This window comes from Trichosurus vulpecula, chromosome 1 (genome assembly GCF_011100635.1).
Source record: "Trichosurus vulpecula isolate mTriVul1 chromosome 1, mTriVul1.pri, whole genome shotgun sequence".
Taxonomy (NCBI): domain Eukaryota; kingdom Metazoa; phylum Chordata; class Mammalia; order Diprotodontia; family Phalangeridae; genus Trichosurus; species Trichosurus vulpecula.
In genome coordinates this window covers 288,746,060-288,762,121 of record NC_050573.1, presented here as the reverse complement: position 1 = coordinate 288,762,121, position 16,062 = coordinate 288,746,060, and the positions used below count along the sequence as shown (strand labels likewise).

Genomic DNA, 16,062 nt, shown 5'->3' with positions numbered 1-16,062 from the left:
AAGGAAACCTGTTATACTGATATACAATTATCAAAAAATTAAAATAAACTCGGGTACAGAACCCTGCTCTATGGTATGTCTAACAAGGGGTCAGTTGACCTTCACTAGAAGACCTCCAGTAAGGAGGAACCTGCTACCTCTTGAGACAACTTATTGCACTTTTGGGAATATTACCTAATAAAAAATATAGAATAACAATGAATTGAAGTCTATCTCTGTCTTTTATCTGTACATTTTTTCTAGATCTACTATCTGGGGACAGGTGAACCAAATCCAATATTCCACATGCCAGCCTTCCAAATATTTAAAGATAATTGTCATGTTTTCCTCAAGTCTTATTTTTTTTCGAGTTAAATGTCCCCGATTTTTTATATGGCATGATTTATAGTTCCCTCACCAGCCTTAATATCCTTTGGTAGAATCCCTCCAGTTTATCAAAATCTTTCCTAAAACATGGTTCCCAGAATTGAACATAACATTATGCTTGTGGCCTGATCAAGGGAGAATACAATGAGACTGTGAAAACTCTTATTTTGAACACCATTCCTCAATTAGTGCAGCCCAAAATAATAATAATTGTTTGTTTGTTTTGGCTTCCATCTTGAACTAATAATGCATATTCATCTTTCATTTTACTTTTACCTCCAGATGTATTTAAGATAGACTATTACTGAGCCATGCCTTCCTTATCTTAAACATATGGGGGTTGTTTTTTGACTCCAGAAAATAAATTCATATTTATGTATATTAAATAATATAGTAGAGAGGAAGAAGTTCTGAGAGTCAGTAAAAGCTTGGTTTGAATTTTGCCTCTGATACACATGGTTGGTATTATTCTCTGAAAGTCAGTGGCCCAGTCAACTCTTTAAGACTACAAATAGTTTCAGAGAAGCCATCCATCTATTTTAGTAGAGAAAGTTACTCTCTGGGAGTTCCCTATAGCAAGAAATTAATAAATTTTGTCAGAAAAGCCCAACTAAAACAAAAATGTTTCAGTTTATTGAGTTCAATCCACTATTCTAACCTGAGATCCTTCTGGATCTAGACCCTGCTATCCAACATCTTATCTCTTCCTTCTAGCTATTTGTCTTCTAAAAGTTGGATAAGATGGTCATTTGGGCTTCTATTCAGGACTTTGACAAAACTTTAAGAAGTACAAGTACAGTGAAGGTTCTCTAGGGAGCTTCATCAAAGACCCCACTCCAAGTTGACACTGAACTATCAATGACTACCGTTAGAGTATACTTCTAAGTTCACCTAACTGTGTTATCATTTATTCTCTATCTTATTCCAAAGGTAGCAGCAGAGGTCTTATCAAATGGTCTACTGATAAACACCGTCTACACTGATAAATTCCATCTACTGAATTTTCCTGATCTATCAAATAACCCTATTCAAAATAGAAAATAATAGAAAGCCAATGAAAAGTCTACCATGGCCTACTTTTGAGGAAGTTATGGTGGCCTTTAGTGATCTCCATTTCCTTTTCTAGATATTCACAAATCATCTCTTTAATTATATGCTCTAGAATTTTGACATGTATTGAAGTCAATCTCATTTATCTTCAATTTAGTGGTTTCATCTCCAATTCCTTTCCTTTCTTTTTCTTTCTTTTCTTTCTTTTTTTTGAGAATTGGGACATTTTCCATTCACCAATTTTTAGCTCCTTTCTCATTTTTCATGATATTTCTGAGAACGCTGACAGTGGCTCCATGATTTCATCCATAATGTTTTCCAGTATCCTGGAACATAGTTTTTCTGGACCTAGTGCCAAGATAGGTGCTTGCTTACTGTCTCCTTGCTTATATCTGGTTTCAGACACCTTTTAATAACATTTTCTCTGTATTTTCTAGCACATGGATGATTCTCCTTGGCAGAATGAATCTGTTACTTCATCAGATTGCACCAAATCAAATTCATCTTTCTATTCCTTAGAAAATAGTCTTATTAAGTTTCTTTGACTAAAAAAGAATTAATTTACTTGATGGGAAATTTTGGAATGATGAATTCCTCCAGATTTTTCTAGACTGGAGCTTAGATTACAGACATATAATCTCCTCCAAGTCAATAGTCAAAGCCTTTTTAGTTTAGTAGGACTTGTCAAGACTCTCCTTCCACTAGCATAGCCTTTGGGAACCCATGTCATCTTCAGACAGTGTTGAGGCAGCAAAGGAAGATTGTGTTGGAGGGAATCATTTTTATACTTCAGCATTTAACAACAACAACAGGCCTTATAACAAGATAGCTCATTTTATCCACACTATGACACTATGAGGTGGGTGCTATTATTTTATTTTACAGTTAAAGAAACTGAGACTGAGAGGTTAAGTGACTCTGACTGGCCTATAGACACATAGCTAGTAAGTCTCTGGGGATGGATTATTTCAATGGATCCATGATTTTATTGATTTTAAGTATTCCCATTGATATAGATTACAACCTAGCCAAGCTTTCTTATCTTATATAATTCATAATTTTTTCATAATAGATATGTCTAACATGTAAGAGACCTCCTCCCAAGACTGTTACTATTTCTTCTGTACTAGCACATATATGTGCATACGTGTATATGTGCATATATAATGCATATTTACGTGTAGTCACATGTTCTTATATACTTTTTATTCTTTTTTAACAGTGATCATAATGGTTGGACAGCTCTTCATCATGCTTCTGTGGGAGGATACACTCAGACCATGAAGATAATTCTTGATACTAACGTGAAATGTACAGATCATGTAGATGAAGAAGGGGTATGTATGAATTATAATTCCTGCTGAAAACCATGTGATAAGTTTTGTTCTTTAAAGGCCCCTTCACTTTAAAAGGAAATTCAAATATAGGATCTGAGAATGAGGAAAGAGGAAGAGAGGAAGGTTGAATGGTATAACTAGAGAAGAAAGAATGAACTTAGAAAAGTGGTTCTGTACAGAAGACTCCTTATAATAGAACCATACAGTTTCCTGAGTGAAATCTCTCTTCTCTTCCTAACCTCCCCTTCCAACCCACTAATTCCAGCAAGAAAATACTCAAAACGCCTTGAAGTTAAGAAAAAATAGAGCTTGAACTTCCAATTATAATTTTTCTGTTTTAGATTTATGGATTTTGATATATTTTGTGACTCTTGTCTGTTAATTTAATGATGCTTAGGAACTTAATATCAGAGATGAACAAACAACTGTTTGATGCGTAATCATTTTTGGTTACTTGTCACTTGTATCCTATTTTCCTCTGAAGAATACTGCTCTTCACTACGCTGCACGGGAAGGACATGACAAGGCAGTGGCCCTACTTTTGGATCATGATGCTGAAATTCTCATGAATAAGCAATCAGCCACCTTTTTGCATGACGCCATTCATAATAGGAGAAAGGAGGTAGTTATTACTACCATTACAAGCAAAAGGTAAAATTCTTGGCAATAGAGCAACATGCTTCGTAGTGCGGCTTAAATGATTCATAAGCTTAAATGTGCATTGTTTTTGGCTCTTTGTTAATGTCCCCCCAAATTCCTTTCATGTATTATTTTTGTTGTTCAGTTGTTTCAGTTGTGTCTAACTCTTCATGACTGCATTTGGGATTTACTTGGCTAAGATACTATAGTGGTTTGGCATTTCCTTCTTCAGCTCATTTTACAAAAGAAGAAACTGAGGCAAACAGGGATAAGTGACTTGCCCAGGGTCACACAGCCAGTGTCTACAGAGGCTGGATTTTAATTCAGGTCTTCTTGTCTCTAGGCCCGGCACTTTATCCACTGTGCCATCTAGGTGTCCCTTCATATATTGTGTTTTGTACAGAAAAAAACCTCTGATTGTCTTACATGTTTAGTGTACTGATCAATACAAAATAAATTGGGACATATACTGGTATAGTGGAAAAAAACATTAGCTACGGATACAGAAAACCTAGATACAAATTTCACATTTAAGAAATTACCTGGGGGACTTTGGGCAACTCACTTAACCACCCCGGGCCTCAGTTTCCTAATGTGCAAAATGAAAGAATTATATTAAGTGTCTTCTGAGGATCCATTCTAGCTCAACACAGATTTTAAGTCTTTGTTGTATCTATATGCTTTTTAAGTGGTTGCTCCTAAGACAAATGTTGTTTACTCTAGCATGAAAAGTATTTTAATTCAATGGAACATACCCTCTTATTGGAGAAACTGTGAGATTTAAGTGTACTTATTAATAATAGTAGGTTATGCCCACTATCACTTTAGATAGCCCAACTAATTTATATGGGATTTATTTGTTATTTGCCCCATGCCTCCTATGTAACTTCATTTTGAAACACAATCAAGATCAGATACATACAATTTCAGATGCATTCAATGGGGGACACACAAGCAAAATTTATAGACAGAAAAAGAAAATAAAACAGTTTTTTTTAGGACATCTCAAGCTGGATGTCCTGGGGACATTTTAAACTCAACATATCCAAAACTGAACTCATTTTCTCCCTCAAATGCTACTCCCTTTCTTAACGTCCCTAATGCTGTTGAGGGTACTACTATCCTCTAGTCACTTCCAAAACATGTGAAAAATATCTCTGGGAGCCATTTGGTTTATAATTTTGCTATGTTAACCAGTGTGGTCCAGTGATTTTTGCTGATAATGCCACCATTGTAAATGATTTCTGCTAATTGGTTTAACTGAAAGTTAAGAATATTTCTAAAAATATTTATATCATTATACACTCCATCTCTAAGAATGAAACAGACTTTTTCTCCCAACTCTTTCCTAGATTTGCCTTATCACTGAAGTTATAGTTCCCATCCTGTTTCATCCATTCATCCATCTCCTCATTCAATCAGCATTTATTAAGTGCCTACTGTGTAGGATTACAAAGATGAAAATTTAGAAATCCTTGCCCTTAAAAGGAGATTTCATTTTTGTTTTTGGAGGGGGTGAAAATCACTTGCATCAAGATGAGTAAATATGAAATATATACAAAGCAGTTTCCAGGTTGGGGAGCAGGGGATTAGCAACTGGGTAAATAAGAATAAGTTTAATTTAGGAGATGGCTCTTCAGCTGAGATCTGAAGGGATTCTAAAAGGTAGAGGTGAGTGAGCGAGGATATTCCAAGCGTGGAGTTTGGATTCCAATGCAAATGCATGGAGATGAAAAGTCAAATGTCAGGTGTAGGGAATAACAAATTAGGACAATTTGGTTGGAATGCAGAAGCTAACTCAGTCAAGTAGCACCTACTATGTAATGGGGTAGTGTTCTGGGTGCTGGGGTTACAAAGACAAAAGCGAAACAATACCTTCCTACAAGGATGTTACAATTTAGTTGAGGGAGACAACACATATGTATATATGTATAAATAAATAGCTAAAAGGCGATTAAGAGCAGGGAGGAACTGGAGGGATAAAAGTCTTCTTGTAGAGGCCTTTTGAGAAGATCTTTAAGAAAATTCGGAAATCTAAGAAGTAGGAACGAGAAGGGGGTACAGTCCAGGTGTGAGTGATAGCCAGTGAAAATTCACGGAGACAGGAACTGTGTGTGAGGAACAGTAAGAAGGTAGGTTTGGCTCATGCTTTGGTACATGGAGGGTCATAATCTATAACATAGCTACAGAGGTATGTTAGAGTTAGGTTGAGAAGAATTGTAAACAACAGATAAGTTTATATTTGATGCAAGATGTAATAGGGAACCATTGTAATTTGCTGGATAGTAGAATAAAATGGCCAGAACTGCACTTTAGAAAATCATTTTGTCATTTATGTGAAAGAAAGTAATATACAATAATCTTGGAAAGATAGGCTAGAGGCAGACTATTCTGAGCTTTAAAATCTAAAATGAGGGGTTCATATTATATTCTAGAGGTAAAAATAGCCTCCTTCCAAGTGCTCCCTTCTCTAATACTTTCTCCATATAACTGTCTGATTTTATTCTGACATCCATAAATGACTGTCATCCTTTCTTGCTAAAAAACAAACATACAAAAAATCCCGGTGGCTCCACATTTCTTTTGGGGTAAAACACATAATGTCAAGTCTAGCATTTAAAGCCCTCTACAATATGGCTCCCATCTGTTATCCCAGTAGATTCTTTCACATACTCTTCATTCCTTCTAAAGTATCCAGCCAAGTGCTTTGAATCCATTCATATCTCTATGCTTTGTGCCAATGTTGTCATATTTTTCATATTTGTGATGTATTCCGTTCTTTTGGCATCAGAACTTCTTGAGGAGCAGCTCAGTTGTCAATTTTCTACTCAAGGCCTTTGATCGTCTGTGTTTCTCTCTCTCTCTCTCTCTCTCTCTCTCTCTCTCTCTCATACACACACACACACACACACACATAGACATTCACATTCTCTCTAAATTACTCTGTATTGTACTGTATTAACTTGTCAATACAAGCTGTTTGAGGGCAATTAATTTTATCTCAATCATGTACATAGTAGAAAATTAAGAAATGTTTGTTAGATTTAATTTAATACTGAGCTTCTGCTAGGAGCACAACACTGTGCTACTGCTGACTGGGTATGAAGCACCTTTATCAAAATCATCTATTTCTTGACATATACACTTCATATTCAGGAAGATGAAAAGACAAATAATGGAACCCACATGAACCTAGAAAAATAGGCAACAGCAATGAGAATTGTCCTCTAGGATATGCAGAGAAATTACCACAGTTGGTGTTGCCATACCTACGTGATGCATCATGACCATCTACTGCTCCTAATAACTGCCTAATGGACAAGGCAGCAAATAAAATTCACTTCTTACTCTAGTCCCATCACTTCCAGAGCATCAACCCAATTCACCCAGATGGTGGAGTGGACAGAACACTGAAACAGGTTTCAAAACAGATTTGAGTTCCAATCCAACCTCAGATAATAGCTGTGTAGCCCTGGGCAAGTTCCTTAACCTCTTTTGCCTCAGTTTCCTCATCAGTAAAATGGGGATAATAATAGCACTTACCTCTCAGGGATGTTGTGAAGATAAAATGAGACAATATCTGTAAAGTGGTTTGCAAACCTTAGGGTGCTATATAAATGTTAGCTTATTATTATTTTCATGAAGTCAATAACATTACAGATCATAATTGAACTGGAGCATCTCATTTCAAGTTTTCATCTAGCATATTTGCTTTTTTGTGAAGGTAGAATGATAAATAATTTAGTTTGCTTTTTTTTTCTTTTCAACAGATGGGATGAATGTTTGTCGGTATTCAGTCCTCTTTCTTTAACCAATAAATGTGCTGTATTGGAAATGATAGAATACCTTCCTGAATGCGTGAGTGTAAGTTCTATGGGATTGGCTTCATCTAGTAACACAATCTTAACAAAATACAATTCATACCTTCAACTAAAGGCAAAGAATCATTCTCCTCTACCTTTCTTTCAAGATATAAAGGTAGTATCCAATAGGAATTGATAGAGAAGTAGTGGGGGTTAGAAACACCACTTATTGAAGTAGAAAAACTGTGGCTCTTGCATTAATAGATTGGGGTCTGGGTCTTAACTCCACTCTTTACCATCTGTATGACCTTGAGAAAGTAAACCTCTTAAGGCCTTATCTGTCAAATGAGGCATTTGGATACAAATACACAAAATAAAGGTTCCAAGCAAAGTCAACTGGAGATCCTACTGTAACGAGGCAAATCTGACCTCAGAAATGTAGATGAGAATTTGTGTGAGGTAAAAGGTGTGGGAGAAAAAAAACGTGTGTTAAGAAGAGACATCCAAATAAGACTATCAAGAGACCAAAGGGGGAAAGAAACTATATTTAAAGAAGAGTAGAGTTCATAAACTAGAAGACATGAGGCTTGATTTTAACTTTTGGCAAAATTCTATGATTTAGGTTAAAATCTAGAGAAATAAGTGCATAGAACCAGTGTAACCTCATCGACAAGCCATGTCAGCTGCACCTTGTTGTTTTTTTTTTAATTTGACAGTATTATTCAATTGTGCGATCAGGAGAATGCTCTAAATATTGTTTACCTCAATTTTATATCTATACCAGATCAAGTTTTCACAACACAAAAATGGAACAATTATGGGTCAGATGGGAGTTACAGTTAAATGGCTTTACAACTTAACAGGATGAATAGCTGGACACAAAGAGCAGCCATTAATGATGTGGTGCTACCTTGGAAGGAGGTCACCTCTGGGGTGCCCTTAGAATTTGTGCTTGGTGATGTGCTTTTAAAAGTTCTTATTTACTTGAATAAAGGCAAATATTGCATATGAAATTTGCAGATGACATAAAACTAAGGAATAGTTCAAATAGATTATAATCTATATAACATGAAAAGATTATGTTAGGATAGATTATTAAACTGAACCCAACAAGATGAGTTTCAATAGAGATAAATGTCATGTCATATGAATTAGTACAAGTGAAAGACAGTAATCTCCCTGAAAAAAGATCAGGAGGGGGTGGTGTCTTTAGTCATCTAGAAATTTGATATGAGTCAACAGTGATATATGGCAACCAAAAAACAAACAACTAATGTGTATGTGTATGTATGTATGTGTACATATATATATATATATATATATATATATATAATGTTATAATTTCCATTATCATGAGAGTGATGCTATCATTGTAATTTTCAGTCAATAAACATTTATTAAATTTTTACTAAGTTCAGTGCACTATACTAAGTGGTGGTGGTAGAAATAAAAAAAATAAAAAGACCCTGCCCTCATAGAGTTTGCAATCTAGTGGGAGAAGATAGTGTGCAAAAGGAAGCTGTAAACTAGGGTAGAGAAGTTTTCCTAAAGGATGAAGAGTAATGTAAAAATGTTTGTTGCAGGAGGGGATTTTTGATTATTTTAAAATATGTATATTGAAGGAGGGGGAGGCAGAAACTTTTCAGGGGAATAAAAAAAGATTCCTAGAAAAGATCACCAGTTCATTAGCTCAAATGGTGAGCAGATCAGCTTGACTGTATCACAGATCACATCAGAGAAAAGAAGAATGAGGCTCGGGGACAGGTGATGAAGGAACTAACTGGTCTAGAAAAGCTAGAATTTATGAGAGACAATAAAAAAGTATGTTATTGAGCAGGATGACAGTTATCAAGGTGTGTATTCTTCAGTGATTTTTCTCAGCAAATCTATATAGGTAAGAGCCTAGAAAGGCATACATGAAATATCAGTGTATCCTTGTAGCTTAAAACCATACTGACACTATTGGGAGACCCTGTGAAGAACATTTGTTGGTAGATGTAGATAGGAAATCTTTGTGTAAAGGAATATTTCCCGTTTTTAGATCTTGTGTCTGATTTTCAAGGTCTTTTTTCTTTCATTATAATTACTGTTTAAAATGAGAAGGGAAACAGTAGAAATGGAAATCTTTCATCCTATAATTTTAGAAGTGTGTTGACATCTTGTCTTATATTAACCTTCCCAATGGCCATAAAACCAGATTGTAACTGATTCTTCTCTGTCAAAGGCTCTTTTAGATATCTGCATTGTGGAATCCTCAGAGGAAAGGTCATGCCTAAATTTTCATGTAAGTCATTTTTAAAAATCTATTTATATTTATGGTGCAAGGGAGAAGCGGCATGGTATAGGAGATAGTATGATGGATCTGAAGTAGGAAGACATGATTTAAAATCATGCCTCTTATACTTAGTGGCTGAGTTACCAGGGACAAATCACTTGATCTATCTAATATTTGGTCCTAGGATTGTAGATCTAGAGCTGAGAGAGACTGAAGATGACATCTAGTTCAATTTCTGCTTTTACAGCACAAGAAATTAAGACAGATGATGATTGGCTCACGTGTCTCAGCTTTCATGAGTTGTATGCGTCAAAGTTGAGATCTGAACTCAGGTTCTTTGACTCCAAGACTAGTGTTCACACCTTAATGCCATGCAGCCTTATCTATTAATCAGTAGACTGCTTGCAATATATCTTGTGGGTGGGATTTCTATACTCACAAAACAAAGAATGTTGCTCTATTAATTAATTTTCCACTGGATTTCAGGGTAGAAATGATATTCATATTACAAAATCCTAATTCATTTCTTTAATGTTCATATAATATTTTATTTTAAAATTTTGCATATAAGCAACTTTTTAGTTTGTGATAGTTTTTTTTTCTCCTCAGGTTTAAAATCTGAACATTCTAATGTTTAGATGTTTGCATCACTTAGAGATTTACATTTTTTTAAAGGAAAATATATTTCTGCCTAAAGAAAGAGCATTGTACTTTGCTATCGTCTGAAATCCTTTCTAGTTCTATGACTGAGTATAGTGGCAACTAGTTTCCTGATAACCTTTTTCAGGATATTTATTTATTAAGGATAAAATAATAAAATAATTAGCTTTTGTTGCTAACATGGGACTTTCTCGTTTTAATGCATTTAATGCGTTATTCTGTTTACTGTAATATATTATATTTGTTGGTTTTAATATTTATTCTGTAGGTTGAGTATATCTTTAAGTATCTTCAAAGTCCATTAGAATTCAGAAAGAAAGAAGTCAATGAGTTAATTTATGGGCCACTTAGCTCACTCAATGTAAGTATAAGTTTTCAATTAGCCTAACTACATTGGTATGAGACACGCAGCTTTTAAAATACCTTATAATGTTATACTTGAAGGAACTTTAGAAACCATTTATCCAAAGGTTCTTAACCGGGGGTCCTTGAACTTTAAGTTTATGTGTGTATAACTACTTCAAGATAATTTATTTCTATTGTAATACTATGTATTTTATTTTATGCTAAACATGATTCTGAGAAGACATCAATAGGCTTTACCAGACTGCCAAAATGTTCCATGACACACACAAAAAGAGTAAGAATACCTTATGTAATCTGAATGCCTTCATTTTATAGATGATGAAAGTGATAGAATAATCCTCTCCATGCTTGATTCCTTTGAATTTTCATTCTAGGTCATTGTAGCTCTCAATGTCTTTAATATGTCTTCCTCCAACACAGAAATTGCTATGGATCCAGAGGACATTTTAAGTCCCATAGATTACATTTGGAGTTCTGTACTTCACAACATGCAGATGAAGAATTTTAAAGTTCTATGCAATAAATATGACGGTTCATAGAACTTAGGCAATCAACCAATAGCCTGAATATAGGGTGATTTTGGAACTTTGGGTATCCCTAATATGCCCTAGAAAACTGGATACAAACAGCATCAAGAAAGAAAGGAAGGAAGGAAGGAAGGAAGGAAGAAAGAAAGAAAGAAAGAAAGAAAGAAAGAAAGGAAGGAAGGAAGGAAGGAAGGAAGGAAGGAAGGAAGGAAGGAAGGAAGAAAAAGAAGGAACAAAAGAAAGAAAAAGAAGGAACAAAAGAAAGAAAGAAAGAAAGAAGGAAGGGAGGGAGGGAACCAAAAAAAGGGATTAAGAAAGAAAGGAAGAAAAAAGAGAGAAAAGGAAGGAAAAAACAAAGCAAGAAAGAAAAGGAGGGCACCAGTTTGAGGAAATCCTTTTATTAAAGGGATTTGTTTTGTGAAGTTTGGGTTCAGTCAAAGGGCTGCACCTGAGGATGCAGAGGGCTACATGTGGGCTCTAGGCCACAGGTTCCCCACCCTTGGTCTAGGTCATATATTTATTGGGAGTTTGTCTTGGTATAAAGTGTGAGGTGTTGGTCTAAGTCTGATTTGTCCCATACTTCTATCTAGTCTTCTCAGCAGTTTTTTTTTTCTCAAATAATGAGACCTTATCCCAGTAGCTGGGGTCTGTGTTTACAAAATAGCAGCATATTAGGTACATGTGCTTCTGTATATTGTGTGCTTAATCCACCTGTTTTTTACCAGTACCAAATAGCTTTGTATTACAATTTGAGATGTGGCACTGCTAGGCCTACTTTGGTACCATTTCTTTGCATTTTTTCTCTTGAGATTCTCGACCTTTTTTTTCCTGCATACGAATTTTGTTTATTATTTGTTTATTTTATTTTATATATGATATATTAATATTTATTTTATTATTTTTTCTAGTTTTATAAAGTAATTTGGTATGCCATTGAATAAATATATTGGTTTATATAATATATCATAACATATCATATTATATTTTTATATTTCTCATTAGAACTGCAAGTATTCTCATTGAGCACCTTTCTACCCTGCTTCAATGAAGCATCTCAAACTCAATATATTGTTGAATTTTATGTTGTTAGAAAAATGTTTTTATATACGGCATACCTACATGTATATTTAAATCAGCTTCAATGTGGACACATAGACATAAGTATATATGCCTATATGTAATCCGTGCATAGGATATACACATATATACATGTATGTCTGTATACATGTGTGTAAAGAGTGTCCCAAACTATTCTTGCAACTTTTAAACTTTGGGTGATATGCTATATATGATTTTGATCTATGTACATGTACATATATTAATATATGTATTACATGCTTACATATGTATAAAATACATATATGTATGTGCATTATATATGTATGTGTGTATCTGTGTGTGCATATGTATATACATAAATATATGTCTACACACATGCACACACATATATACATACATGTATATGTGTATATATATACATGTGTATGTGTGTGTGTGTGTGTGTGTGTGTGTGTGTATATATATATATATATATTCTCCCCAAAATATCAAATTCAATGATACTGATTAAGTGCTTACTCTGTGTAAGGTGACTTCTTAGGTCTTAGAGCTACCAAGATTAAAAAAAAAAAGCAATGAAAGAGTACTTCCACTTAAAAAGCTTATGATTTTTTGCGGGGATATAACTTTTACATCCTTATTATAGCTTGCAACTTCTGTGAAGAAAGGAAAAAACTTAACTATCAGTGAGGTGGTACATTTATAAACTATTAAAATTTTTATTTTACTGCTAGATTTTATGTTTATATTGCAGGGCATAGTTATAGAAAGTTAAGCTTTTTATGCTAAGTTTTAAAAATATTTTAATTTGTCTCGCTTTTCCCATATGTTGTATGCAGGCAATGGTACAACATAATCGTAGAGAACTTCTTGCCCACCCAATTTGCAGAGAATATTTACTTATGAAATGGTAAGTTTTGAATTTTCTAACCATGAGTTAGTTCTTACTGACATTTGTATATACCTCTTTCTGATTTCTAAACAGGCTTCATTGAAGATAAATAATTCCTTTGTAATGTCAAATTTTATAATCTAATGTGGACAAGTTCTTAAGTACTTCCTTGTCACTCATGGGAGACTTTGATACTGTCTAGCTTTGGCTGTCTGAAGTAAATCCACAAATGGAGGAATGTCAGATCAGCTAAGACATAATAAACTTCTTCCTAATTCTAAGGATCTGTAGTTAGACAATGGATTAGATTCCTGAGAGATGAACTTTTCTTTTATGTAGATCTTAAACTTTCTACAACAAAGAAGAAAAAAACCCATTTATTGAAAATATATAAATGATGTTTTACACATTTTGTTTTTTAGGATGGCTTATGGGTTCAGAGCCCATGTTATGAACCTAGGATTGTACTGCCTTGGCCTTCTTCCTATGACCTTTCTCATTTCTAATATCCAGCCAGGTTTGGCTTTCAATTCAACAGGTATCATCAACGATACTAACAATGGATCAGCATCTTTAGACACTAAGGTATTATTTTCAATTTATTTCCATTCTTTGACTTAACTTTGACATCATTTTTTAAAAAAAGGAATGATTAGAAGATGATCCATTTGGTATATTAGGCAAATATTTCTGCCATATCTCCAACCAGTAGATTGATGACTGAATGAAAACCAGCCCCCTTAGTTCACACTTTATTGGCTTTACCCTAGACACTAGACCATGCTTTAGCTTTATACCCCATCTAACCAGTTGATTTCATTATCTTCTGCCTCCCACTCCACTCTCACTTTCTACCTCTTGCTCCAAGTACAGCAATCAAATAAATAGTATCATTACTTCCAGAAAGGGAAGTATACATCAACAAGTATACATCATATACATCAACTCCTTTCTCTGGTCATCACTCCCCCATATGTGTTATCTTCTCCCATTAGAATGTAGCCCCCTTGAGGATGGAAATTGTCTCTCCTTTTATATCCCTAGTACTTAGTGCAATGCCTGGCGCATAGTAAATGGCTAATAAATACTTTTACATTCATCCATAATAAGAAAAAGGAAATACAGTAGAAAGAGTATCGAACTTGAAGTCAGAAGAAACAAAGGTTCGAAACCCAGCCTTAATATTAGAATTTGTTAGGTGGTCTTAGACAAGTCATTTAACCCCTGTGAGGCTCAGTGTGCTTCTCTGCAAAATAGGATGATAATACTTATTAAAACTGCTTCACAGGATTGTTCTGAGTGGAAGGACTTTGTAAACCTAAGCATGCTGCATCAATGTGAGTTAGTATGACTAATAGTAATTCTGAAATTAACTAGCAAGATTAATCTATAGAATGAATGAACGAACGATTGAGTAAAAAGCGTTTATTATGTGCTAAGTATTCTCCTTCCAGAACCGGATATAAAATTAAGACAGTCCCTGGCGTTAAGGAGCTTGTGGAGAGAGGAAAGGTAGCCAGGGAAGCCGACAGTCTGGGTAATCCCCAAAATAATGAGAGTAACGATGGAACAATCCAGTAACAGACCCTTTCCAGAGGCAATGAAGCAGCAATTTGATGACAGTTCTTAGAAAAAGATGTAAGGAGAGTTGAGTGCAGTGGCAGGGCTGAAAATAGCCAGGGTGAAGATAAGCAGAGAGCACAGAGTACAGAGGCCTAGCTCTTCCTCCTCTTAGGCATAGTCCACTATAGCAGATGGAGTAACAGCAGCATAGAATCTGAGGCTGTTTGATTGGCTTGGCCGTATCTTGTGGCTCTTACTATATACCCAGCATATCATTTAAGTTCTTAGTATGTAGCATCTTGTTTAGGTGTAGAGTTATATTCTTGTATAACTCTCTGAATAAAGGAATTATAATTTTATTGTCATTTCCATAAAATTAATATATTGCTTTCAGAGAGACCTCTCTGTTTTAATCAAAAGTAATATCAAATAAAAAGAAACCAAAATGGAAATAAAAATTTGCCACCAGACAAATGTGAACACATTATTATTTCCTTTTATATTGACATTTTATCAACTTACTTATCTTGCACACTTTTCTATTTCAGAATTCATATCTCATAAAAGTTTGTATGATTTTAGTTTTTCTGTCAAGTGTACTTGGATTTTGCAAAGAGATGATACAAATCTTCCAACAGGTAATCAAGATATTTTTTACATCTTCATAACTGCAGCTATTTAAAAATGAAAAACATTGATTGGTCTAACGGAAAGCCTTTTATGGAAAATTTTATTTCAGTAGAGAAACCTGACACAACTGCTTTTTTAAATAGAACTTAATTAGAATACACATCAAAATATTTCAGGAAAGAATGTAACTTACTGTTCCTTTCTGTTACTTAATGTGCCTGTGTTGGGTCAGACACATAGATTCTGTGGGGCTTTTTATTCGAATCTGAACCTGTCTAAGAAGTCTAGCTTGTTTTACTAAGGCATCCTATGTGATTCTCCTTATGTACGTTTTGATATTTTTTTGGCATGGTAGATACATCAGGTTGTGAATATTTTAATTTGAATCTTATATGCCAAGCCTGTTCAATCAATTAACAAATACTAATTGAGTATCTTTTCTCTATAAAAAGGCATCATTTCAGAGCATTATTTTCCTCCAAATTCTGTCACTATATACTCCTTGACATGAACTAGTTTTCTTAAATTCCGATCAAGCTGGTTCTAATCTCATGAAAGGTAGAACGCAGTCATGGTACAAAATTGAATGTGACTTTGTTAAAGTCAGGTTTCTCTGATGTAGGTAGTCCTGTGACTAAGGCAAACAGCAATGCCTTCTGAGTCACATGATTCTTGTCTCTCCATTTTTTTCTCATTTCTTCCACAGAGGATTGCACCCAATGAATTGGAGGCTTGCCTCCAGATCATCATTATCTCTGGGTTACTTATTGCTTGGCCAGTCTGTTTGCAGTTTCTTTTTCTCCCATCTTCATTTTTGATCATTGATAATGTGTTTTCCCCTGCTACCTACACATCATCAGTGGTGACATAGTGCTGCCTCCTTGTGCCCAGTTGT

The 16,062-nt window shown here is 34.7% G+C and overlaps 1 protein-coding gene across 1 annotated transcript in view; it reads left to right on the top strand.

The window, feature by feature from the left end:
• TRPA1 (transient receptor potential cation channel subfamily A member 1) overlaps nt 1-16,062 on the top strand; it is a 72,085-nt gene that overhangs the window by 37,476 nt on the left and 18,547 nt on the right. Inside the window, exons 13-20 of the mRNA XM_036744153.1 lie at nt 2,639-2,753; nt 3,238-3,404; nt 7,163-7,256; nt 9,420-9,479; nt 10,399-10,491; nt 12,922-12,992; nt 13,397-13,559; nt 15,086-15,175. Of these exons, the coding sequence (XP_036600048.1) occupies nt 2,639-2,753; nt 3,238-3,404; nt 7,163-7,256; nt 9,420-9,479; nt 10,399-10,491; nt 12,922-12,992; nt 13,397-13,559; nt 15,086-15,175 (853 nt within the window). The remainder of the gene's footprint in view (nt 1-2,638; nt 2,754-3,237; nt 3,405-7,162; nt 7,257-9,419; nt 9,480-10,398; nt 10,492-12,921; nt 12,993-13,396; nt 13,560-15,085; nt 15,176-16,062) is intronic.